This window comes from Nyctibius grandis, chromosome 16, assembly GCF_013368605.1.
Source record: "Nyctibius grandis isolate bNycGra1 chromosome 16, bNycGra1.pri, whole genome shotgun sequence".
Lineage (NCBI taxonomy): Eukaryota > Metazoa > Chordata > Aves > Nyctibiiformes > Nyctibiidae > Nyctibius > Nyctibius grandis.
In genome coordinates this window covers 11,473,352-11,500,077 of record NC_090673.1, presented here as the reverse complement: position 1 = coordinate 11,500,077, position 26,726 = coordinate 11,473,352, and the positions used below count along the sequence as shown (strand labels likewise).

General features: G+C 53.5%; 1 protein-coding gene across 4 annotated transcripts; it reads left to right on the top strand.

The window, feature by feature from the left end:
• The first annotated feature begins 122 nt into the window (after positions 1–122).
• SH3GLB2 (SH3 domain containing GRB2 like, endophilin B2) lies at positions 123–26,726 on the top strand. 4 transcript variants are annotated; one of them, XR_011049381.1, is made up of 12 exons: positions 123–276; positions 8,565–8,706; positions 9,039–9,167; positions 10,367–10,500; positions 10,960–11,052; positions 15,255–15,317; positions 19,654–19,677; positions 22,566–22,655; positions 23,165–23,265; positions 24,362–24,626; positions 25,295–25,628; positions 26,310–26,726. XR_011049381.1 is itself a non-coding variant. In XM_068414247.1 (11 exons), the coding sequence occupies exons 1-11, from the start codon at positions 214–216 to the stop codon at positions 25,400–25,402; spliced, it is 1,212 nt and encodes a 403-aa protein (XP_068270348.1). In that variant the 5' UTR covers positions 123–213; the 3' UTR covers positions 25,403–26,726. The 4 variants fall into 4 exon arrangements, 3 of the variants coding, with proteins under 3 accessions (XP_068270348.1, XP_068270349.1, XP_068270350.1); XM_068414247.1 differs by having other exon boundaries at positions 25,295–26,726; XM_068414248.1 differs by lacking the exon at positions 15,255–15,317 and having other exon boundaries at positions 25,295–26,726.

Here is a 26,726-nt window from a genome sequence, read left to right as displayed (position 1 = left end):
CGGACCCCGCCGGCTGCCGCTACCGCCCGGCGCTCCCCTCCTGCTGCCGCGCCGCCCGCCCGGCCAGCTCGGTGCGGGCAGGCCCCGGCGGTGCCACGCGGCCCTTTTAAGAGGCCGCGGGGCGGCTGGAGGAGGCACCGCTCGGCGCTATAAAGGGCGGGCGGCGGCCGCGGTGACAGCGGGGGCGCGGCGCAGGCGGCTCCCGGCGCCGCCATGGACTTCAACGTGAAGAAGCTGGCGTCGGACGCGGGGGTCTTCTTCTCCCGCGCCATGCAGGTGAGGCGGCCGGGCAGGGGGGGCCTGGGGCCTGCCCGCGGCCGGGGCTCGCCTGCTGCTGCCGGGGCTCGCCTGCTGCTGCCGGGCCTCCCCCGCAGCCTCTGCCCGCTGCCTCCCTCCCTCCCACCGTACGGGCGCGGAGCGTCCTGCGCCCACCCGGGGACCCGCGGGTCGGGGCCACAGCAGAGCCAGGGCGGTTTCTGCCGGCCCCAGGGAGGCAGGAGGTTGGGTTTGGGGCTGGATGGGTCAGCTGGGCTGGGCCACGGCCCCCGGAGCAGCCAGCCCTGGGCTCTGGGGGCTCCGGGAGGTGCTGAATGACCCCGAGCAGGAGCGAAGCTGAGCCATGGTGCTGCTGCCGTGAGACTAGTACGGCAAACAGCCCCCGAGATGCTGCTTCTAACCAACATCTTGACTGGGGAAAGGGGGAGAGGAGTGCGGAGAGGACGTTGATTGCCTAATGGTTGTTGTTCTTAAACACAAGCTTATCTTGCAAACAACCGTTCGGTTAGCTGTGCCCAGACCCGTGGGGTCACCTCCTTTTGCTATGGAGATGTGGTAGAGGTGGCCTTGCAGGTGATCTGCACTTCAGTCCCTTGGGACACCAGGTAGCAGCAGCTCCAGGCCCTGACAAAACACAGTGCTGTTAAAGGGATGGGAAGGAGCTGCTGAGCCCGAGCAGGCAGTGTCTCCATGGGCTGATGTGGCATCAGGACCACCCTTCACCAACTGGAGATCATGAGCTTGGTGGGGGTGCAGTGACCCCCTGGAGCTGTGGAGAAGAAACGTGGCTACCCATGAGGAGCCAAGTGTGCAGCAGGTGGTGAGCGGTGGGTGCTGGGTCTGTCTGCTCCTTGGGCAGGACAACTGGAAAACTGCTCTGGGTTGGGCAGGAGAGGAGAGAGAAAAGTCAGAGTTGGTTGGGATCCTGCCTGAAAAGTGATGTCCAGCTGGGGACTCTGGGACTGGGCTTCTTGTTCTACCTATTGTGTGGGGGTTGATAAGCAAACAGAGCAGTGCTGGCTTGTTCTAAACCTTCTGTAGAGTGGAGTAGTTCTGGCTCTTTTAGGAACTGGTCTCCTGTAAACAGATATCACCTCCTGTAACCATGCCAATGAGTCATGTGTTATGAAAAAGGGAGATATTAACTACAGGTGCAAAATCAGGAGCAGATGGAAAGCTTAAAGATGCTGTTCTCATGCAAATGACCTTGGTAGCAGAAGAAAGGAAGAAATGCTGTGAAGCAATCTTATGTTTAGAAGCCTTATTGTAAGTCTCTGATAAGTGGTTTTTAGCTTCAAGGCGTAGGAAGGAGACAGGCACGGGAACAGTGTCTGCACACGGTGATTCTAGAGCAAGAAGGCGTTTATAAATAGTGGCTTCTGCCTGCTACACCTACTCCACATAATCTCATATATGAATATTCATATGACTAATTACAGTAGTAATTTCTTGAAACAAAATGGGCACTGGTACTTGTGGTCAGCATGCAGGTGTTTGTGTAAGGAGGGGAGATGAAGGAAATGGATCGCTGAGGCTGAAAACCACTTTCTGAAATGTGATTACTGGAGGAATTAGGCCTATTTGGGCTGTCCCCATAGAGCCCTGCTGCTCGCGGGGGTGAACATGGCCCCATCTCCACCACGAGCCACAAATGACAGCTGAGGTCTGCTGTTGGCAGTAAGGGTTGGGTTTGTAGCACTCTTCAGCACAGCAGATCTTCCAGGAGGGGAATCAGACCTGCCTAGAACAAGCTCGGTTTTCGATAGTGTTGGAGATGCTTTCTTTGGCTCCAGGCATTTAACACAGTGGTGTTTTACTGGAACTGCAGTGACTGGGAGATAAATGGACTGGCCATTATGTGCTGTGCCACTCAGACAGCATTAGCTATTGCTGTCTGGCCGAGATGTCTGGCCAACACGCAAGAGCTTAACTCGAACTGGAAGAAGGGCTGTAGCACTGCTCAGTAAGGGGGAAAGGAGGCAGAGCGTGGTCTCTGAGGTGGCTTCCCTGAGGCTTAGTGTGGGAGCAGTCCTGGCTTGAAACCTGTCAAATGCAACCTAACATGGGTGCTGGATGAAGGATTTTGGACTAGGCTTGACCTTACTCATGACCAAAAAAACCCCTCAACAAACCACTGTCGTCTTTACATGGCTTTTCCTAGCTCTGGCACCAGTTAGCAGGACTCCTACCTGAGAAGCTAGGCAGCTTGAAGGGCTTTTGTGCTCCTGGGTGGGCAATCCTGTACCCATCTCCCAGCGGGAGCAGGACAGAGGTGGCTGTGACAAAGAAGCTGTGTAGTATCTCCCCAAAGCTGTATAAGCAGTAACTATTTTACCAGGTTTGTGTATGCAGCTCCCTGACCAGGCAGTGTCCTGTGGGCTTCATGGCATCTCTTACGCTTTCCTTCAGAAAAGCAAAGCAGGTGGTAGGAGTCGATGAAGTATAGGAGGAAGGTGGTGGTCATCTCTGCTGCCCTGGGAGTGAGGAACAAGCTTCTAGGCTTGGGCAGCTGCAAGGATAGAGAGCTCTTGTAGGATTCAGCATCCCACTCTGTATTGCCACTGGCACCACCAGTTGCAGCCATCAAGTTAGCATCCTCAGAGGGGATCCAGCACATACCCCCTAACAGCTGTGGCACCTGCAGACAGACTTCAAACAGGTCATTCTCTTCATCTTCACTGAAGAAGAATAAGGCCTTTCTCTTTGATCAGTGGCACCTTCCCGTTATCAGCAAGTGGGTTTGATCCCAAACCTCTGCAGAGGAAGCTGTGCTGACAGCTCCGGCCTCCCTACACAACTGGCATCTCTCCTTCCAAAGGTAGCACACTGGATGTCTCTGTTCTAGACAGGCTCAAGCCAGGCGCTCTCAGGGATGTCTGGAAATAATTGTAGGTGTCTGTTTTTTGTCAGTTTTGACAGAAACTTGCTCTGGGTGAAATTGCCCAAGCATGAGTACAGCTTTTGGGTGCTTATCCCACTGCTAATGGAATTACTACTAGCAGCTAGAGGTTGACTTATTCTATCTTGAAGCTCCTGAAGAAAGACAGACTCCCCCATCTCTCTCAACTCTGGTGATAAAATAGACTTTTCCCCTCTGCTTGCTGACCTTACTGGGGTTGATACCTTGGTTGCTGGACACCTTAACAGTCAAGAGAACAGGAGGGGACTTAAGAAAAGGATTTTGAAGGCAAAAGGTAAAGGCCAGAACATGTTTCCTTTTGAAACACACCTATGAATCCACGAGGGCAGTATTTTTCCTCTCCTAAATGCCTTGCTCATGAGTTAACCAAGCTGTCCCATTAATGGCTTCCTTCTGTCCTCTAGCACAGTTTCACTTGGCTCGCAGCCTAGCTTTCCTGACTCCTGGTGACCACATACTTGAAGCATACTCTGTATCCGGTCCAGAGCTGTAGAAATTCAGGTAGTTTTTAGATGCTGACTGAGTGGCTGTGGCTTCTCTCCTAAAGTGACCCTGCACAAGCTGGGAGAAAGATTTGCCTGAACTGATTTTGTTGTGCCTCTGGTCACTGAAAGAGCAAATGTTACCATAGCCTGGGCAGTATGGGCTGTTTGGAGGCTTCAGAAAAATCCAACCGCCCAAAACTAGTGGCAGGTGTGGGAGACTGTTCCTGGTTTAAGACTCCTGGCCCTGGTTTGATCTTTGTGATTTAAGATGGAAAGTCATAAATAATGTCTAGGTGGAAAAACTGGGGACTCTGCAAGTGGTACAAGGGCCTGAACTCTGCCCCCAGCTCCTCTGCAAGGGGGCTGCAGCCACCCTGTCCCAGCTCACAGCGTAAGGCCTGGGCCAGCTAGCAGGAGGGGAGAGGGATGGAAAAATCACACAAGCCTGGAAGAGACACAAGTCAACTTGTGCTGCATCGTGCAAAACAGCTGTGGTGTTGGCATAACTCAGTGGGAGCACTGGGATTTTATTCCCCTCGCTTTAAAGGGGAGAAAGGTGCTAATGCTTTCAGGATTACAACAACGCATGTGTTGTTTTAAAGCCTTGATGGCCTTAAGGCTCAAGGGCTGTGGGCGCAGCCTTTTTGGTACTGTAGCTGTAGTGCAGAGGGAGCCATCCAGCTCAGGTCTACTTGCTCACCCTCCTGACATCCCAGTAGTGTCTCTACCAGCTCTCCTGGGGAAAGGAGAGCTTTCTCCCAAGCTGTGAACACAGACAGCTGCCCTCACTGCAGTCCAACACAGTCTTGCTTCTTTCGGGCCTTTGACCCGAGTGCTGCTCCCCCGACGTGTCAGCCTGCCTGCCCACACGGGCCCTGGTAATGCAGCTAGTGTTCCTGCTGGCCAGCCGAGCCTCCCGGAGGAAACCCAACCTTTGGCTGAATTATTGATGCCCTGGAATGCAGCACGACTCTCCTCTTCCTGGAGAGTGAGAGTGGCACTCGACAAAAGGCTGCCCTGCATTATTGATCACCTCCTCGGCTTCCCTGCACAAAGCCGGGACTGGTGCTTAGCTGGGACATTTCCTGTGGGGCAGGATCAACGGGGCCTCGCACACCGTGACCTGGCACGAGATCCCAGGATGCAGATCCTGGAATTGGTTCAGGGCAGGATTGTTGATGCAACTGTCAGGTTCTAGAAAACAAATGGGAGTCGTTCTGCTGCAGCAGGATGGAGGAGCTTAGGGTTCTCCTCAGGCATTGCAATGGCATGTGCTCTGCCTGCCCTGATTCTCTCCCAGGTGGATACTCACCAAGCCTGTAGGTCAACTTGATACAGCCAATAAGGCTCCTATTTGTGGCATTCTGGAGTATTTGGTGCTGCAAAAGACACCAATGCCTTTAGTCCAGGAGCAGCAAGATAAAATATTTTTAATCTGTCTTTTTACAGTCAGGAGGCATGAGTGTATGATCAGCTTGTCTGTTCTCCTACATCTCTTGGCCTCACAGTGAAATCTTATGTCTGTTCAATGGGAAGGAAAAACAATGGCATTTCTGTAAGTGTTATGAAAACAAATTCCAAGGAACAGAAGTGCTTTATGGGGGAGTTCTGCTTGAAATGCTTGAGTAGCCACACTTTGTAAACTATTGTTCTACCCTGCTTTTCACTGGGGACAATGACTTGGGCAGCCATTTAAGAGGGAATCGGCAGCTGAGACCTGTTGCTACCTGAAAGCTCAGATCTCCCCTTGCACCAGACATAAGAAAGAACCAGCTCACAGGATAAGGTGGTGTAACTTACCTCTAATCTCCTTTGCTGGCTCTGCTTTCGTGAGCAGCTTTGTCTGATCTCACTGCAAGCTGCTCCTGCAAGAAGTGGTCCTGCTCTCCCCTGCACCTGATGGCACATTTCCAGTAGCGCTATGAAGTTGGGTGAGTTCTCTGATCCATCTAAAAAGTTGTGTTAGAGGTCAGGTTGAGCTGGATCAGTGACTCCCCATGCACAGACAAGGAGGTAGAAGTGTGTTACAGGGAAAGAAAAGAGCACCCTCTGCAGTAACCTGCGAGGAGGTGGCACTCACTGCCCCGAGGCTGTGCCCGCGTCTGGACTGTGCAGCACAGCTGACTTCTGGGCAGGGTGAGGGACACACTAAGGGAATTAGGTGGAAATGCAGTACCAGTCTCCCAGCATACGAGCTACAGCCTCCCATGCCTTTGCACCCACTTCATGACGTTCATGCCCTGCTTTCCAACTCTGAAAGAAACCCTGAATAAGAGGTTGTTCTCTGGTCTGACCCTTTGGAGCCACAGGCTGTGATTGAGATTCCTGCCCATCCTCCCCTTCTGGCACAGCCCAGGCTTGCAGTGACCATGGAGCGTGTCCTCAGCCCTCTTGCAAGACAAACAGCTTGAGTGCCTGAGATAAGAACTGAGTGACTGAGTCCTGGCTGCTGCCTGGCCCAGTGCTGTGGAAATGACCCGTGTTGTTCCACCACACCGGGCGAAGGGGTGGGTTACAGGAAACAGCCGCAGAGGACAGCGATGCTTGGAGATGCCACTTGCAAATGCAGCAAAGGATCCCAGAGCTGGAGTGATTCAAGAGGCTGGCAGTAGCACTGTGGAGATGCTGGAGCACTTCAGCAGTGACCTGACTCTGCAGCAATGCTGTAAGAAGCTGACTAAATTCAGCTGATAAAAAACTGGGTTTAGGCTTGACAGCTCCAGGGCAGATGCTGGTGCAGGAGAGTCAAAACTGCAGGAAGAAGAGCTGGAATTGAAAGTGAGATGAGATCTCAAAAAGCTGTCTGGGAAAGGGGGGCAAGGGAGACTGTTATGCTTGCATCAGTCTTGGCTTGTTTAAGCAAGCTCTTAAACAGATGACTCAAGAATTAGTGCCAAATACCTGGGAAGCCCCAGTTTGCTGCATGGCAGTGACTCAGCCCAGCCTGGCAGAGTCTGAAAACAGCCCTGGGCTTCCAACAGTGACAGAGGAAGAGAGCCTCAGCCGCTCACGCGTGTCTGACAGTCGTGCGCGTCCCCCAAAGACAATCGTAGACGTTGGGTACGAAGCAATACAAACACCTCACCCTGGCTCTGCTTTTAGCCATGTCCAGCACTAGCCACGGGGCCATGGCAAGACGGAGCTGAAAGTAACTGCCAGTAACCAGGGGCTACTGGTGCTGAGAAAGAGACCAGTGAAGCGATCCCTGGTCGTGCACGGCTGTGTGCGAGTCCTCTGTCCCCACCCGGCTGCAGGAGTGTGACTGTCCTTGCAGTTCAGTATCTGTCATCAACATCAGGCAGAGCAGTTCACTGCCTCTAGCTCGGATCTTGCCCAAACAGGTCACTGTGTAAACATACCTGCAGGGCTTGTATATCGCAGACATCTAGTAACGTTGCACGGGGCTGGTAACAGGACTCCTGAAGGCTGTTTGCCCCGGTTCTGGGCTTGCTCCTTATCTCTCTTCAATCTGAACTGGATGTGAACGCAGCTGGGGCTGTTGGGCAGCCACAGGATCAGAGCTTGCCAGAAAGACTTTCAGGAGGGGCAGCAGGCACCAGACCAAGACCCCATGAAGATGGCATTGTGGCCCATCTATAGCTGAGCTGTGGGATAGGGGAGGGGAGGGGGAAAGGTACAGAGAGGAGCTGTATTTCATCGAAGAGTTTTAGCCAGGCTTTAATCTCTTGGCACCTGCCTGTACCAGGTATTGTACAGTACCACGTCCTGATAACAGTGGCACCAGAGGCCAGCACCAAGGGCTGAAAGGACAGCTGCAACCTCTGTAGGATCCCAAGTGGCAGAGCTGTCTAAAGGGGTCTTTTAGTGTGATCCAACAAGATGCTGGTTCCATCAAAAGCAGGAAATTGTGCTTAAAAATACACTGAAGTTGGCCAACATCACTGAGAGGAGCGAGTGGAAAATGGGGATAGGATGAGAAGGAATGGGCTCTTCTCTCAGAAATCCCCCAAGGAAGCAATGGGGGGTGTCCAGGCCATCTGACGCTGCACCTCCAGGCTGACAAACCTTGCTTGTCAGATGTCACTGCCCAGTATGAAAACACTGAAGCCTTGCACAGCCTGCTTTTCCCTGCTGCTAATGTTAAACTTAAAATGAATCATGGGGGGAGGGAGAGTCTGTTGCCAGTGCTGAGAGAAGTCAGACACCGTTATATTTCTCTCAATACCCTGCTTCAGAGCGTGTCCTAGAGGCAGAGTCACTTGCTGGAAGCATTTTTTTATCTAAATCCTGAATTTGAGCCTCCTTAAACCTCAGATGCTCAGTTGGCAGCTCACTGCCAGCAAGGCAGGAGGTGAGCTGGGAGGCAGCACTCGGACGCGGTCAGTCTGACGGCTGTCGGAGGGCACTCACAAGCCCTGTAGTAAAACCAGTGTGTATATGCTTGTCTAAAAAGATGAGAAGAAAGCGTGACTTGTGAGGTGGTAGCGGCAGTCCTGGTCCCGTTGGGTTTGCAGGACATAGAGTTGGCTGGGAGGAGAAGGGAGCTGGCATCTCGCCTCACCTGAAGGATGTCTGTTGCTCTCCTGCATGAAGTCCTGGAAGCTATGTGCACATTTAAATAGATTCCTCACAACTAGAGTTATTTTGGTACCAGACCTTATGAAAAGTTACTTATTGCAGAACACCTCTCAAACCTGGGCTCCATTTTTAGCTCAATGCTTGTTCCATTCTTGGGCAAAAATTTGCCCTGTTCTGCTGACAGATGCCTGGGAACAAAGAATGACACCTTGAGGGCTTTTTAGCTCTACTCTAAGATAAATGCGTGAGACAGAAGAAGCCTCAGTGTCTCTTAATAGCTCTGTAGCACACTGTAATTTTGCTTTAGTAGACCAGACCTTCTAATGACGACCTCCTTCCTGCAGTTTACTGAAGAAAAGTTGGGCCAGGCTGAGAAGACTGAACTAGACGCCCACTTTGAAAGCCTCCTGGCCAGGGCTGACTGCACAAAGAACTGGACAGAGAAGATCTTGCGTCAGACTGAAGTTCTGCTACAGCCAAACCCTAGTAAGTCCAGCTTCTTCTAATGCTTGAAGGACAAATATCACTTGTAAAAGACGTGCCCTGTGGCAGAGCGCCCTGTTCCATTGAGTTTGTGGGCGTTGGAAGAAATGTGTCGTTGCAGGGCCTCTCCTTCCTTCACTGTGTAGCTGAAAGATGAGTGGCTGCTGCCTCACACAGCCTGGCAGTGCTCCTGAGGACTGGGAGGTGGTTGGAAGGGAGGTGACACCTATCCAGTGCATGATTGAGGACTGCATGGGGTGGGCCACCATGAATGCCATGCAGGTGCCCCTCCTTCATCCTCCATCCTGTAACCGCTGGTGGCATCCTCCTTCCAGGTGCCAGAGTAGAAGAATTCCTCTATGAGAAGCTTGACCGGAAGGTGCCTTCCCGGGTCACCAACGGGGAGTTGCTGGCACAGTACATGACAGAAGCAGCTAATGACTTTGGGCCAGGGACACCTTATGGTAAGTCAGCCTGGCTAATTAAAAAGCCCTGGGAATCCATCCCTTCCTGAGAGAGTGTCCCCACTACTGTTTTGGGTTAAGACACGGGCCTGCTCCCCCCATGGCAACCTGCCTATTAGCGTGTCAAAGCTGATGCCAGAGATGGGTTTTTCTCTAGCACAGAAGCAAACAGCCCACCTGGAGTAGGAAGTGAAGTCTTACTCCCCAGCAAAGCATGCTCCATGTGGTGGGGGAAGAGGGGCAGGGGTCTCCCCATTCCTAATGCAGTCCTCAAGTCTGGCAGGGCTAGAGGAGAAATAAAGACACGTGGATCCAGGAAACTGGTTACAGGACGCAGAAACTATTCTGTGCTGATTCTGTGGCTTTCTAAACTAGCCTGAACAGGGAGTTGCAGTGAATGGCTTTAGCTTTGTCCAGTTTGAGCATATTTTTAGTCTAAGGCAGAATCTAGTTGCCCAGAGTTTCTCTAGACTCTGAACAGGAGAACCATCCTTTAACTGCATCCTGCAAGTGGAGGGTGGAAAAATCTTTCTCCAGCAGAAAGAGAACAGGAAAACAGATGGGGAAGGTTGGTGCTTGGCTACAAGCCTCAACAGGCCCCTTCCTGACCACAGATGCATCTTTCTGCTCTTAAATGCTAACAGTTGCCCCTTCCTGGGGGAATTTTGGGCTTCTTTAAGCAGCAGACCTGCACAGAAGCACAGCCTTAACTTCCAGCTGTCCTTGCCTCTGCCACGAGCTTTGTTATTGCTCTGCAAATCAATAGTTGTTCAATAGCGAGTCCTGTTACAGGGAGAACAGCTGTAACTGCATCTGTAGCCAGCACTGCCTAATCAACTCAGCTTTTCTGCTCTGGTGCTTTTTAATTTGCTGCTCTGTTCCTGTGCCTCTGTTTTATGAGACAAAGATCATTCTGCGCAAGCAGGTGTAGCAGTAAAAGGACGTCAGTGGAATAAGTGCCTCAGCAGATAGATAAGATCAAAGCTGCGCTGGGAGCAGCTGAGAAGAGGCCTCAAGCTAAAAGCAGACTGTAGTTAGGACTGAAGCTGGTGTGGCACAGGCATGGTCACCCTGTCCAGGCAGGCTACGCTGTGCCTTTGTCCCCCCAACACTGGAGCCTGGTAGCTCTGGGTGAGTTGGCTGAAGCCAACACAACGTTAATTGGTTTCTCCTGGAGTTGAAGGCTCCTGTTGTTGCAGGGAAGACCTTGATAAAAGTTGGAGAGACTCAAAGGCGCTTAGGAGCAGCAGAACGGGACTTCATCCACTCTGCCTCCATCAACTTCCTGACCCCACTGCGCAACTTCCTGGAAGGGGACTGGAGAACCATATCTGTAAGTGTGGGAGCGGGGAAGGGGAGGCTTGTCGTGTCACTGGAGACAAGGGGGGTGGGGGGAGAGGCAGACAGTGCCAGAAAAGCTCGTTTTCCTTCCTTATGAGAAAGGAGGACTCCATACCTCTCCCCTCAAAGAATGCAAGGCTGGGGAATACCCATCCTAGAGGTGCTCAGGGCTCCCTCTGCGGCAGGGAGGGATTGCCAGTCCATGTGCAGGAGGAAGGTAACTCCTTTCCTGGCACCACCCACCCATGGGCTGCCCTGTTTCCAGGTTAGCCCATGTCCCTGCCAGCCAGGCCCAAAACTCTTGCTACAGAGATGAACACAGCAACTGCTTCTTTCTCCCTAGCATTTTTTGATAAGGAAATAGGTTTGATTCCTAGATGATACCTTGTCCCTTTCCCTCCCCAACAGCTCCTAAGCAGTCTGCTCTTGTCCCATTTTCTGTCCCTACCAGAAAGAGCGGAGGATCCTGCAGAACCGCCGCCTGGATCTGGATGCCTGCAAAGCCAGGTTGAAGAAAGCCAAAGCTGCTGAGGCAAAAGCAGCGGTAACTTTTTCCCTCATTCCCCTCTTTGTCCTTCTGGCCCCAGGGCTTGGCTCACATGAGCAATGCCACATGCTCTCTGGACAAAAATTAGGCTGCCCTACAATGTCCTGGCTCTGGCAGGCATGGATGGGGGATTCCTCATCTGGCATGCAAGGGAACAGGGAGCAGGAGCCATGTGCCCGTTCCTCAGATGCCCTCCCATGGGGGAATTCTTGAAACAAATAGTTCTGAGCTTCCAGAGTCTGGAGACTTCTACTTGAGCCAGGCTCCTGTCTCCTGACTGCTAGCGGTTACTGGATGATTTGTGCTGGTAACTAAAAGGCTGCATCTTCTGAGGACTTGCTAAGTTTCCCTGGGGATCTCAGAGCAAGCCAAGAGAGAGCTGAGCTGGGAGGTGCACAAGGGGATAGGATGCTGGGGCTCTGCAGCAGTCCCAGGCTTTCAGACTAGTTAAGATTCTGCCAGCTCAGTCTTTCCCCAGGCAGGAGTGCCAGGGGAGCCTGTAAGGGGAGCCCTGTAAGCCACCACAGGGGTGGCTGGGGTCAGACTGTCTACCAAGAGGTCCTTCCTTCAGCCTCTCCATTCACTTAATTCATGGTGCTGTCTAGTTACAGGCTAGTCTTGCCCTCTGGCTTTGGAGAAATCATGGCAAGTAAACTAGCAAAGGTTCCAGGTCAGCAGTGTGGAAGGGACTAAGTCAGCCAGTGTCCCTGTCCACAGGCCTCAGCAATGGGAGCACAAGCGCTTCAAAGCGCTGGTCTGAGGCTGGGAAGAGGTGTGAGCTCAGGGTGCTCTCTGGGCCTGAGGCACCTCCCGGAGCTGGGCTCTCTCTGGGCAGAAGCAGTGTAGCAGGAGCCAGAGAGGATGTAGCTGGGCACCGACAGGTTCCCTGGAGGGCCTTGTTGAAGCAGACTGACATCCTGTAGCACTCTGGCTGTTGGCACAAGGACTTGCCAAGTTCTGCTGCTAGCCTGGGGCCAGGAGCTCAACCAGCAAACGTGCGATCAGAATAGGCAGGAATCCTTGTCACTCAGTCTCTGGGACACACTGGCACGCCAGCCTAGGAGCCCTGCCAGGAGCCCATTTTCTAGCCATCTGCTCAGCTGGGCCTCTGGCCTTGCAGCTCCCTGGGTGGCCAGTTCCTGGGTGTTTTCCCTTTTCTCCAGCTCTAACTGCATACGTGCCATACGGGGAAGCTGTGCTAAGCTCAGCGGCCTCGATCAGCCGGTCTAACAGAGTGCTCAGGCCTATGTGGCAAAGCCCCGAACAGAGCTTTGGGTGAACACAAGCTATAGCCGCCCTTTTAAAAAAGCCTCCTCTCATCAGTCAGGGCAGCCAGATCCCCTGAAGGTAATTTCAGGGACCCCCGACTCCCCTGCTGAAGGGGGTGGTGTCTCCCTGTCTCAGTGGGAAGTGGTGGCCGTTGCTTTGCCTTAAGCTCAAATCAGAGCAGGAATTCAGATGCTTCCTGTGCTTCCTCCCTTTCCACCCTCTTCCTCTTTACCTTGCTGAAGTGATCCCAAGGCCTCTCAGCTGCACACAGACGCTCGGGTGAGGGACTTCCCTGTAGCCAGAGAAGAAAAGCTTGGTTTCCCACTGGAACTGCCAGGCTGGGGTGCCCCAGGCAGGATGCAGAGCCAGTCTAGGCTGTCCAGGCTGTTCACCCCAAGCCACATTTCAGCCCCTCTGCTTCTTTGAAACAGAGATGACACAACAGAAGAGCAACCTCAGCTGTTGTGGGCACCCATCTCTCACCCAGCTTAGCTTAAAGGCAGGGTCCCTGGCCTCAGGGTGCCTCACTGACTACTAGAGGACAAGGCACAGGTGGAAGCTCCCAGCATGGGAGGAGAACTGCTGCCTCTGCTCTAGGTGTGTTAACTCATCATGAGACCACAGTGTACCCTGTGACATGCCTGGAGTCCTGTGTCACCCCTCTCCCTCCGAGCTGGCCTCCAGTACCGCACCTCTCCCAGCTCACCGCTCTCTTGCTGCTCTCCCCCTCTGTAGCGCAAACTTGTGTTCCCACAGCTTCTGTCTCGTGACTGACCCTCCAGGCGTGCCGCTGCCCAGACCTGTGAGCTGCTGTTCGAGTGTCTGGGCTTGTGCATTTCCCTCGGACTTTGTGCTTTGTCCTTCCTGTTGATGCTGGTTTGTTTACTAACCTTTTTGTTTTGTTTCTTTGTAATTTGCTCAGTGTGAGGGAGATGTGAGTATTGACTGTGCTAACAGTGCTGTGGGGTTTTTTTCTTTAACACCTCTCATTGTCTCTCTGCCATTTTAAATGAAAATTCATATCTCCCTTGTCCCATTGGGACTGGCCCTGGAGCACGTACTGAGCGTGGTCAGGGCTGTGGCTGCTTGGGGAAGGTGCCCCAGAAAGATGGGAGCGTCTATCGGCCGCCTGCAGCCCCTCTGGAGCATGCACTGGGTCCCATCAATGCTGCTTGCAAGCAGTGCTCAAGAGAGGCAGGGCCTCCTGTAAAGACCCACTCGGGCTCCTCTGGCTGCAGGCAGGAGGAGGTCAGGTTGGGTGGCAAGTCCCTCTCCTGGAAGGGAGGCAGCCCAGAGACAATGACAGGCAAGCTGATCTGGTTGTGGTGCTGTTCTGTCCTCCAGGCTCCAGGGCTCTGCCCGTTTTCCCCATTACAAGAGCAAAAGGGGGAGGGAGGTGGGTCCATTTTTGACCACTGCTTGCAAATACAACTTGTCCATGCATAGGAGTGCAAGACCAGCTTGCCTCCTTCATCCCATGTGCTATGACTAGTTTTGGGACTCTCTGGAGACCAAGGAATGGGAGGAGAGGTTTCTTCAGTTGCTCTTGATCTTTTTTTTTTTTTAAAAAAAAGCATAAGAAGCTATTTCTGCAAAACATCTCCTCTCCTCACAGGCAGGAGTCAAGCCTAGTTGCTATGCTGGCCTCAAATCTCACTGGTGCATTTTTCCTCCCTGTATTCAGGTTTGACTTGTAATAGGAATCGCTCCTCCTTATTCCTTCCTCCAGCCATCCCCAAAACTCCTAGATGGTTTAAAAACAAAAAAAGTCTCTTCTTGTTGGTAGACTGCCTGACTGCTCATCCACACCTCAGTCACTCATTCCAGCAGGCTGCTCGGGGCCCAGCAAATCGGGTCAGCGTGTACGAGTAGATCTGGGTGAGCTGCAAGGAGATTAACCTGGGAGAGGAAATGTGGGGCCTGAGAGGATTAACAGTGTGGCTGGGTTACAGCGGGATCGTCTGCCAGCCTTGCACACCAACCCACCTCGTCATCACACCAGTGTGCTGGTCCCGATGTCAGCTAGCTGGTTGGCTTATCTCTTTGGGTGATGCTGCAGCCAAAGGCCATCCTAGGAGGAGGCCTAGTCTTAGCTTAGCTGAATAGAGGGACCATGTTATGTGGTGGTTAGTGAGCCCACACCTGTGTGGGGGTGGACTGGATCCCAGTGAGGAAAAACTCCAGAGTGCTTAAGTCTTCCTGTCCCAGGGCAGAGGGTTAGCTGTGGAGAAGGCAGCTTGGAGGTTTTCTGACCTCTGGGATGAAAACTCATACACTGCCTTTGGCAACAGCAAGGCTTTGGACTAGATCTGCTTTGGCTAAGCCATGCCCCATGCTGAAAACAGCAGATCTGAGTCTGTTAGGAAGAAACATGCCCAGAGGCTTGGTGAGAGTAAGAATAAGTAGATGTGTTTCTTTAAAAGGCACTGTGGGAAGGATGCTCTGATGCTAGTAAACACGCCCACTTTAAGGACAAGGCCCTGGGCAGGGACACCTCTAGGACTTATAGGTGGGAAACAAGGGTAAAGAAGGTCCTGCCCACTGGACTGGGCCAACGACATGAACAACCTGCTGGCTGCAAGGGAATGGGAACTGCATCTGAGATTGTGCTGTCTCACCTCTGCTCTGGCCGCTGTGTGAGTGGATAGCTGTAAGTACAGGCGGAGTTTCTGACAGGAGGAACATCTGCTGTTCGGGTACCACGTGCGACTGCATGAGCCAGTCCACCTCCTCTTGCACAAGCCTGGCTTCCACACACCACTGCCCAGGCTGTCAGGAGAACCTCCCTCCTGCCGTCCCATAAGAATTTGAACTAAGCTCCCAGTGCAGACAGGAAAAAACCCACTAGTCCCTTCTTCCACCCATTGCCCAACTGACTCCTATCAACTCTGCTGCGTGACCTGTCCATGACACTCTATTCCCCCCACTAGGCTGTGCCTGACTTTCAGGAGACTAGACCTCGTAATTACATTCTCTCCGCCAGCGCATCAGCGGTAAGATTGCCTCCTCCTAGATGTTGCTTCTCCAACCTCTTCCTGCCCCTCTCTTCACCTGACTTAAGCTCAGACCTAGCGCTCTGCTGTTTTCAACATTTTAATGTGACATGGGCTGCCCAGGGTTCCTCTGACTCGACCTTCAGGATGCAGATCCCCCCTGTGGGGGTGCATGGTCAGGGTCTGGCACTTCTGCTGCTTGGTTTGCTTTCCAGTTTCTCTGCCAATCCTTTTCCACATTTCTAGTGGGAATCTTCTGACTGTTTTTTTATAGCTAGTGGAACAATTGAAAGGAAAAAAGCTCGCAGGTTAGTCTTGCTGGATGGTTCCAGCTGTACACCGGCAATGTCACATGCGTGACTGCCCGATCAGTGCTGTGGTGTCAGTGCTTAGGGCTTTGCAGCTGGTGCAGGGAAGCAAAGGCAGAGGAATCTCTCTGCCACCCGTGTGTCTGTACCACAGCAGGCTGACAGTGCAGGCTTGTCTGTTCTGCAGAGGTCACTTTTTTTTCCTTTTGTCCTGGGGCCTGTCTGTTGGTGGCTGTTACGCAGTCAGGTGTGCTGGGGGTGGGTAATAGCCTGTTGCATCTCTACTGTGTTGCACTGAGTGGTTGTGGTCAAGCAATCAACTTCCCGTGCTGTGTTCATGGCTCCCCATTGCACAATGTCACATTTCTTGTTAAAATGTTGAAAACTCTTCATCTTGCTTCCTAAACAGCGTTCAGAACAACACTGATGCCTGTTAATAGAATCATCTGGGAGTGGAAGGGCTGGGGAGGGGGATCTGTAGATATGAAAAAGGACAGCCCAGCCTTCTAGCAAACAAAAAAACGTCATGGAAGCAAGTTGGATTTGCTTAATGTGTAACACATCCCATTTGGAGAAAGAGGTATGTCTGAGCTGAGAGCATCAGTGTTAGTTCCCAGGGGGATCTGTCCTGGCCCTCTTGGAGAGTGATGCTGGGATGAGAAATAGCTTTGTACAAAAGCTAGAAAACGATATCCATAGGTAGCTGGCCTGGTGGTGGGACTCCTCAGGAAGCAGCGAATGCTGGTGATGCTGTAGCCATTGCTCAGTTTCCATCTCTCCTAGCACAGCAACTCACAGCGAGCCTGTGGCTCTGGCTTCTCCCTTGGAAAGGTCTGTTCCAAGGACGGTGCAGGTGTTGCAATAATGGACTAAAACCATGCTCTAGGAGAATGAGAAGAGAGAAACTGGGCTTTCCCTGCCTCGGAATAGCTCTGATTAGAAAGCCTTGGGGAAGGATCAGGATACCCTGGTCTAAAGCAGCCCTGAAGGCAAGCTCCTGCATACCGGGCCTTAGCACCCTGCAGAGTGCCCAGATGCTCAGCTGGACGTGTCGGGTCATCCCCAACTGCCAGCTGCTCTGCTTTTGCTGTATTGCAAAGCTGTTCTGGAGAGCAGATGCCCAGCACAGTAATGGGACAGGAGAGGTAATTTGGGGGGATTTTTAGCCCACAGGTGTCTACCCTGGCACATCTCTGCCTAGTTCAGTGGTCCTTCTTCAGAGCTCTGCTAGAGAAGCTCTGGCAGCAGTGATGGTGATATCAGGCAGTTAGAGCAGGGCTCTAGGACTAGGTAAGCAGCTAGCACTGACCTTGATCACTTAATCATGTTTGATGGTTGCACAGCAGGGCCTGCTACCAGGAGAGCGTGTAGGAAACCTGCTGGCCTGGCCAGCTGTGGTCCTCGTGACTTCCAAAACTATCTATTTCAGAGGTTGCAGTTGGTGGTTGAGGTGCCACCTGAAGTCCAGCTGCACTAGCAGGGGTGACCTGAATAACAATTGGCATCTCTAATAAGCAAAACCCAGGCTGAGCCCACCCTGCTGCCCAGCTCTGTGCAGGCAGGACTGCTCTGCAACAAGCTCTCTGATCCCAGCATCCATCCCAAGGGGTCAGGCGCTGCAGCACGGTAGGAGCTCTTCATACTGTTGCTCTGCTTTTCTTCCAGGCCAGAGCCCTTGTTCTACTTTAGGCTTAGTGTGTACCGACAGCACAGAGCAGTGGTTGCTGCTCACCTTGCTGGTGAGCTCTGCTCCCTGCTGGAGGGAGAGATTGCTTATGCCCAGGTAACAACTTTGGCTTACAGGTGAGCAAACAGGTCGGCTCTCTCCTGGACCATATGCCCTCAGCAGGGCTCTGATTTGGATTCTAAATTTATATTGTTGGGTTTTGGAGAGGTGGATAACATGGTGCTTTCATTTTTTTCCTTCCATAACAGGAGGGCTTAGATGGAATTAGATCCACCTGGTGACAAGCACCTCCCTTGTTTTGTTTGAGTTGGAGGCTGAGGAGCCATTTCTCCTCTCTCCCACACTGACCTTTTGTTTTTGTGCAAGGTGTATGTGGGCTGTGTAAGCCTAAATATCCCTTCCCCTCAGACCCTGCCACTTGCCATGCACTGTGCTCCTGGGAACGATTCCAAGAAAAACATCTTGAGTGCCTTAAAGAGTGTTCCTCTGGCTTGAGCTGGGGTGGAGGAAGGCAGGTGCAGATCAGGGCAAAGCTGGGCTGCCCCAGAGCAGCACAGGGTCAGAGCCGGGGATTGCACAGCAAGGCCAACAGAAGAGAAACAAACCTGGCTGTGGATTCCATGGGCCTGAAATGGCTTAAGCAATGTCTACAGCATCTAATCAGGAAGACCTGGGGCCAGAGTGGAAGCTTCCCCTCACCCCTATAGCAAACCTTCCTCCAAAAATGTGAGGATGTGCTGACAGAGGCCTCGTGCCAGAGCAGCAGTTCAGGCTAGGACTTGCTTCTCAGCTGCCTACAAGGCCCTTCCCACCATCTCCTTTCCAGAGTAGGAGCTCTAAGACTGAGAAAAGGAAGGGCCTCATGTCCCCACACATGGCTGACATTGCCCAGGCTTTACTTGAACCAGTTCTTGATCTGCACTAACAAAACATCCACTGAAAGGTCAGAGGAAACACCCAGCCTCGGGGCACCAAGCGCTGCCCAGGGACAGCCTGCAATCATGAGGGGACCAGCTACGATAACTCCACTCAAGTAAGAAGAGATGCCAGTCAGGCTACGTACCATGGACCGGGAGGTGAGCTGCAGGCCAGGGGGCAGAAACCAGACCAGGCGCAGGCAGCAAGCCAAGGAGCCTGGCATCACACCTTCCTGCTTCAGCCCTTCACCAGCATAGGCAGCTCCTGCAGGAGCTCCTTATATTGGCTGCTGAAGTTGTCTCTGAGGCCACCACAGCCCACCTGAGGGCAGCTGCTGGTGAGCAAACCTCAACAAGGTTCAGCTGGGAGACCCTGGGTCTAAGCAGAGCGTGTTCTCCCTCTGACACCGCAGCCCCAGCACGGGGCTCCTGGGTGCACATGCAGCAGTGCTCTGGTGAACTTGCCTCATCTGCAAAGGTGGCACTGGAGGGTGAAGCTGAGGTCCTCAGAGGCCATCGCTCCTGGCCCCACTGCTGTGGGGTGTTGCTGGCAGGCTGGTGTACTCCCAGATGATCCAGGGTGATTTCTCTTTATGCTGTCAGGGCTGAGGGAGTAGTAGTCTGCTGAGGAAGGGCCAAGCCAAGGACCTCTGGGAAGGATCAAGGTGTTTTTCTATCTCTTTTCTCCCTTTCCCATTGCTGTGCATGACTTTTGTTCTCAGTTGTCTCATGTCCTGGAGCCAGATCCCAGCAAGCAGCTGACAGTGTTGTGCTGCCTTGAACGTGCCCCCGTGGGTGAGGAGAGTAGGAAGGAGCAGCGTGATGTTCTGCCTGGCTCAAAGGCAGCATCCAGCCATTGCTTCCTCCTTGCTGTAGCTAAACGTGCTTGGTGGTAGCTTGGCCTGGCTGGATTATGATCCCATTGACCTGAGCTCTCTAGACCAGCGGGTGAGGAACGCTGGCCTCTGGCTGGCTGGAGCTCATGGCAGCTCCCAGGCCCTTTTTGTGGGCTCAAGCAGCTCACCTGCCCCTCCACAATCCTAAAAGAAGGGCTGTCCTTCAACACCAGCCTCTGCAGGCTTCAGCACAGCAGCCCTTGCTGTTCAGAGGACTCTGCTCAATCCTTTTCTTCCTGGAGCCCCCTGAATGCAGTTGCTGTAACAGCCCTGGCAGGCAGCAGAGCTGCAGTGCTGCTGGCTCTGGGGGCATGGCCTTGCTCTCCCATTGTGAAACTGAGCTCGAGGGTACAAGAATGAGGGGGAAGGGGCATCGATGTGGCAGCTGCTGCTGGGTGAAGGGCTAGCTTGTCCCCGGAGCTGGCCTGCTGCGTCCACGGAGCGTCCTTGCCCGTTGGTGTTAATGCCGAGTGCCTCTCGACGGCTCCAACACTGATCTCCTTTCCTGTTGCTCTGTGGCCCCTACAGCTCTGGAGCGACGAGGTGGAAAAAGTAAGTACCCAGCTGAAATTGTGCTCAAACCTTCTGGGCGTGCTGGTGGTGTTCAGGGGCGGGGGGTGCTGTGGACCCTGTGCCTGCACGCCTGGAGGGGAGGATCGGTGGGACGTCGCTGTTGTCAGCCCCCGTCCTGCTCCTGCGGCTGTGTGGGTCAGTGCGACTCTGACAGGGGCTTGGGAAGGGTCTGCCCCGGGGGGCACTTGGCTGTGCCTCGTGTGAGAGACTTGCTGGGCGTCATGTGTACGTGATAACAGTCACCCCTGAGCGCCCTGCGCTGGTGTCACAGGAGCCGAGGTGCTGCGCTGGGACGTGGTTCAGCTCTGCTCCTGTGGCAGAGGCCCTGCCTGCTCCCATTTTGCATGTGCCGTGCGTTAGCCTCTGGTGGCCCCTTGCCTGCTTGTTGTGGGGTCCAAGCAGGAGCTCTGGAGCAAGGACAGGAGGTTCCCCCATGAACAGCCCCCGCTGCTGGAGGGAACAGCTCTGTCTGGAGGGCAGGGTGGGAGGTTTGGAGCCTGTTGTGGAGCTGACTCTGGGTGAGCTGCACTTGCCCTTCTGAGTGGATCCACGGAGGTAAAGTCCCAGATCCTGTTTATTTTCTGGGCTCTGCAAGGGGAGTGTGACTGTCCGTGAAGATGGATGGAGGGCTGGTAGGAGACTAGCGACCAGTGTGAGCTCTGTGCGGAGCTCCAGCATGGTATGGAGCTTCCAGAGACACCTTCTGGGATCCCATCACCCCTCCAGACCTCAAACACCCCCAGCAGACCTTAGCCTGAAGCCTGAGCTGCAGGGTGGTAGAACAGCACATTCCTGCATGCGGTGCATGATGGTGACCTGTTACTGCCTGACTCTAAATGCCTCATCAGAGCAGCCTGGCTGTTTCTGAACCAGCTCATCCTCTACTTCAAATCCTTCAGTCCCTCAAAAAAAATAAGCTGACTGCAGTCAGCTGTAAGCGTGCAAGGCTCTGTTCCTCTGTCTTGGGTCGATCCTGGTTGGATAGACCAAGGCACGTCAGTAAACTTCAAAGTTCTCTGGGTCTTGGAGAAGCACAAGCCTGGAAGGGAGCTCCCAGGTGACAGTCTGGTGCTGGCTTTATGGGAAAGGCCATCCTGCAACTGCTCAGAGCTCGCAGGGAGAGGCAGTGGGTTAAATCCCAGGCAGGGCCAAATGGAGCCAGGGCTGCCTGTCACACAGCTCTGCTGCTGCTGGAGCCTCTGCTCAGCTCACTGGAGCAAGGATCTCGTGGTGCTTAGTAAGGCAGTGCACCGGTGTTTCCTGCTACATTCCCCCTTCTCCTTTAAATAATCCCCTTCATACAGAGGATGCAAGAAAATAGATCAGTTGTAGCTTAAAATAGACAAATCTGATTAAAAGACAGGCCAAGCGTTTCTTTGTAGCCCGGCCGTACGGCAGCGCTGGTGATGCTCTTACAGATGGGAGCTGGCCCGGCCCGCAGCAGCTCCTCCGGCTTGCCCTGCCGAGGAGGCTGGGTGTCCCCTGGGGTGACCCTGCTCACAAACACCAGCCCCGTGGCCTCTGCTCTGACACTCAGCCTGGCTCCATTCGCTTCCTGGGATCAATTCCAGCCAAGTCGCTCCCGTGACAGAATGATCAGGGCATTTCCCAAGCAGCCAAAGGGGCTCAGTGGCAGAACTGGTGCCGGGCAGGAACCGCTGCCCCGAGGCAGGCACCCTGCGATGGCTGCACCCTCCGGGAGAAGGGGAGGAGGACACAGACCCTGCACTCCTCTCCTTCCAGCGAGCTGGAGCTGAGTGGCCATCACTGTGCTATCGGTCACAGCCCATCCTGAGAGGGAACTGGCACGTTCCGCTTGGCGTGAAGGAGTGATGCGTGCTGGAGAGAGCAACCGTGCCTGCGTGTCACCCCTCTCCCTCCAGCAGCGGGGAGGGGAGAGCAGGCACCGGAGCACCCGACTGCCCCAGCGCTGCTGGAGCTCTGCCCTGTGCCAGGCTCCACCTGGGCGTTCGGGAACTGCCAAACTGCCCTCGTGTGAATGCGCTGTTTGCTGGTGGGGGAGATGTTCGGTGAAGAGAGTCCCCAGTGTCAGTCTGTCTCTGAGTCCCCAGTGCACAGCTGCCTCCGATAACCATTGTTTAATTCCTCCTACCCCAAAATAAGTACCTAGCTTCAAAGGAGAGCCTTGGGTACACGTTGGGCTGGGATGTGTATCTCCAGTGCGGAGCGATGTAGTTGAGTAACAGCGATTTGGTAAATGCTCCCTGGCCTCAGCCTTTGTTCTGTGGTGATAAAAAGGATATGGCAAAAGTTGTGCTTCTGGAGAGAAACTTCGGGAGGTTGTCACGTTCCTGTGCCTGTAGGCTGAGCGAGGGGTTAACAGAGCTGCACACGTGCCTTTTGCAGCACTCCCAGGCATGCTGACCACGGGAACTGTCCTGTTCCCAGTGATCCCGTTGCAGGGGACAGACACGGATGAGCAGCACTGGCTGTCCAGTGCTGAGCCCTACAACAGGCAGTAAAAGGGCAGGTGCTGGCATGGGCCTGGCTTTGCACATACCTCGTGACTGACACAGCCTCTCCATCTTCATGGTCTAGTCTGGTGGGAGTAAGAGCTTCCCAGCTTGATGCATCAGTCTTGAGCTGCCATTCCATGACCTGCAGCGATCCAATGTAGGATCAAGCAGGAATCAAGTTGAAATACAGCCAGAGGCCTCTGGGCTCCTCCCCCAGGGGGTCTTGTGCCTGATGTTCAGTGTCACTGATCCTGCCGAGCCAGCAGCACGCTCACCTCAGTGCCAAAAGGGGGGGGTTTGGTGGGGGAGGTGGGTGTTGCCTCTCCCTGGCAGAGGCAGAAGAGGGGTCCTGGCCTTGTGCTGGCAGGGACACCCTGTCCTGTTTTGCAGGCAGAACACGAGCTGAGGCTCACGCAGACCGAGTTCGATCGGCAGGCAGAGGTGACGCGTCTCCTGCTGGAGGGGATCAGCAGCACACACGTGAGTCTTCCTGGGCAACTGGGGGGTGACAGGGACTACAGACACTCTTGGCTCCTTTCTCGAAGAATGCCAAGAGGATGCTGGAGCCCTGCGTTGGGAGCAGAGGTAGAAGAGGTCATAAATTTGGAGGCTACAGCAGCTTACCCGTAAAACCTGGAACGTTCAAACTAAAAACACAGTGAAGCATGCGCAGGCAGTGCCACCTTAACACCTGCAGTTCTGCAGGCCTCAAAACGCTTCTGTAGCTGGAAAAACCTTGCTCTTCCCTCACTAGAGCTGCGGACTAGCCACATGGACAAGGCTGGAGTGCCAGGAGCAGCCTCCTCTCTGAGATCACCCTTGGGCCTATGCAAGGTTCCCACACTTAACACATTAGCATATTCAAGCCACTCTTAAATACTGGCCTGCACAAGTCTGCTTCCCGGGGGGGTGGGCAGTAGCTGCAGGAAGAGGGTACCTGTGCCTGGCACCCAAACTCACAGACCAGCTTGTGGTCCTTCTCCCTCCAGGTGAATCATCTTCGCTGTCTCCACGAGTTTGTGGAGTCTCAGACCAACTACTATGCTCAGTGTTACCAATACATGCTGGACCTGCAGAAGCAGCTGGGCAGGTGAGACGAGAGACTGCTTTTACTTCTCTAAGGGTTACTCATCTGGCTGCCCCTAGCTCAGGCCTCCTTCTCCAGCCCACATCACGAAGTTGGGTAGAAGTTTTAAAGCCCCCTTCAAGCTCTGACAGAGCTCCTGAGCTTACAGGACGGTGACTGACCCGGGTGGCAGTGCAGTTAGAGCAGGCTTTGCCATGGGATTCATCTGGGGTTTATACATTCATCTCGAAGCACGATGACCGTGAGAGTTCGAACATTCTTCCTCTAAATTAGTTAAATCGCATGGGAGACACATTCCTGTTGCCAAGCAGCGAGCCTGAGCACGCTCAGCTGCAGCAGTAACCGGTTCTGTGCCGCTGGCTGCACGTCCGTGGGCGCAGGCAGGGCTGGGGTGTCTGTCAGCCTGGCACCTCAGTGCGGTGGCCTGACCCAGGAGGGGGCCGTTGCCTCTGCATGATCACTCACCTCTCCTGTTCCATTCTTTTCCATGCTGGCAGCTCCAAAGGAGAAATGTAAGTAAGATGTTGCACAGGACTGGCTCGAGGAGCTCTGCACCTCAGCCAGACTCTGGAGTCCCTGCAGATGCGCTGCGAGGGCCAGAGCTGCGCTCCCTTAGTGCTGAGGGGGGTATGGACAGATAAATGAGACCGAGCTCCATTACTGCCTCTAGCCCAGAAAGCCCAGGGGCCTCCAGTCGTGGCATCCAGTGTAAGAGCAGCACTGACTGTCCCTTTCCTGAAGGGACCATGTGAGAGCAGGGCGAGGACACAGCACAGTGGGACCCAGTGAAACAGCTGCAGAGCCCAGAGCAGCCCCTGCCCAGACCCCTCCGTGCCGCGCTGCAGTCGGGTGCTCTGCGAGTTAACGCCAGTCCTGTCACAGGACACTGGACGCAGACAAACGTTACCTGTTGCACACTCTCAGCACCTGAGGCCTGAGTGCATTTCCCCCCTCCAAGGGCAGTGGAGCTGTGTTACAGCCGTTAGCTGGAGCTCTGGAGCATCATCTCTGCAGTGTGACTGCTGCAAGAACGAGCTCCTTCCTGGTTCCTCATACTAGAGCCTTACTGAACTCTGCTTTTTTTTTCCTCCTGTGTAAGATTTTCAGGCACATTCGTAGGCAACGCAGAATCCACGTCTCCTCCCCCAGCTGCTACCTCTCCTCCAGCTGTTGCTGCTGCCACGCTCCCGGCTGTGCCTACTATCCCAGTTGTGCCCACCATTGTTGGGGTGCCTAATACCGTGGCAGAGAGTGTCCTGAACCCCAATGAAGTCAAGCCTCCTGCCAGTGGGACGCGGAAGGCCAGAGTCCTCTATGATTACGAAGCAGCTGACAGCACTGAGCTGGCCCTTCTTGCAGATGAGGTTGGTACAAGCTTTCAGTTGTAGCTGAATTTTGCTCCAACTGCCTAGCAGCCCACCGCATGCTCAGCAAGGTCGTGGTTACTTTTCCTGCCCCTAAAAACCCTGTTTTATGGAACTGCTCATAAAGTCTTTTCCTTGACACTGGTATCCGCTGAGTTGCAGTGAGCTTGTGCTCACGGCCATGTGCTATTTAAGAATATCACCCCAGTAACTCTTCTGTTCCTACTGGAGTCTACCTGTACCCAGCTAACAACATACCCCAGCGCTTGGTATCTTCACTGGGACCCTCAAATACAGCTGCCTTAGCTGAGAGCAGTGGGATAAGCTGCTGGCTGGAGGCCTGGTGTGATCGTGCTGAGAAAAAAGGAAATTCAGCGAGTTGCAAACTCTTTTGTTGACTAGACTGAACTTTTCTATTCAGAAGGGATCACGTGGCAATATCAAGCCACCCTGTATGCAAAAATACCTCAAGTCAATTTGGAGAATGAAAAGGCAACAGGGACGGCCCTGGGCAGATTTCTGTAGCTCTTCTATTAACGCTGCAGATCGCTCCAGGGAAAGTAACTGACCCTCAGGAATTAACTTACTGTTCTTTCAGTACCCATCGGACTGGGCTGCCTGGCTGTCTGCAGAGTAAGGTCCTGTCTGACACAGTCTTCTCTCCCCAGATGATCACTGTGTACAGCCTGCCGGGCATGGATCCAGACTGGCTCATAGGGGAACGAGGGAACCAGAAAGGGAAAGTTCCTGTCACTTACTTGGAACTGTTAAGTTAAACGTCTCCAGGAAGCAGAGTGCACAAGCAGGACGCACCCCTCACCTCCTGGCACTTCTAACGTGGATTTCTTCATCTGAGACCATCGCTCTCTTCAGGGTTGACACTCCATTGCTAATATGGGAATTGCAGGAAAGAAGTGGCAGAAGGGTGACAGGAAGGTTTTGGGAACGGGCTGGTGGCACCCAAGACTGAATTCGTTCACCACCAGTGCAGCCTGCTTTGAGGTTAGTCTTGATGGCGCGAGATTCCTTGATTACTTTTTTACCCTACCCTAGTCTTGTTGATCGCAGTGGCTTTCCCAGGGCCAAGCTGTCTCCCTCAGCAGCCGCTCCCGGAGCCTGAGTTACCCTTCCCTTGTGTCTGGTGTGGGTTAGTGCCTGTCTGCCCCTCCTGTCCTCTCTCTTCTTCAGCAGTAGGATTGCCTAAGTCAAACCATCAAGCACTCCAGTGGGGAAGGTCCCACACCAGCCTGCTGCCATGTTCTAGCTCTTAAGGCAAGGAATTTAAGAATTAAGAGCCTGTTGAACCCACTCACCTTGCTCACCTGCGGGAGGACAAGGCAAGGCTCTCCCAGAGCCACGCTTACTATCGTGGTGCCTGATGGCTTCAATCTAGAGCTCTTCTCTGAAGCTGGAAGGAAATTCCTTTGTGAAGACCAGCCTGATAACATAGGGCCTGTATGTTGAAAATCAAACCTCAGTGCAAGGGACCATGCATCTTGCTTGCATTTCCTCTGAGAAACTGCTCTTGGACTGCAAAGAGTTTACAAGCCTTTTTACAAGCTTTGCTCCCTGTGTTAATTGTCCAGGCTTTTCTTTCAGTGTGTCTGTTCCAGGCATGTTTTAGCCTGACTTTATTTGCACCCTAGATCACAAATTTAACTAATGCTTCCCCTCCCATCTCAGCAGTGAAGAGACTTGGTGCATCCCACTTGCTGTTATCTCCAACAATGAGCTGTTCTGGGCCACTAAACAGTCCAGGCTGCCCTGGAGGGATGTGGAGGTTTAGCTCAAAGGGAGTGCCCAGGTGTGTATGGCTTTTAATCCTGTAACGAGCTTTTTAGCTAGAGCTCAACTAAAGCACTTCTGCTGCTGTGTAACTAGTTTTCCACTCAAGCTGGATGGAAGGGAAACTCACCTGCACCAAGCTCTCCGTTCACAACCTCCCCCGTGGTATGTCAGAACTAACTTTGCTTGTTTATTGATCTTTTGCACTCTCCCCACTGGTATCGTGACCACTCTAATGTAACAGGGCACTGAGCACCTGTGTATGTAGGGCTCATGGTTTTCAGCACTTATTTGCCAATAAACGAACTGCCTGAC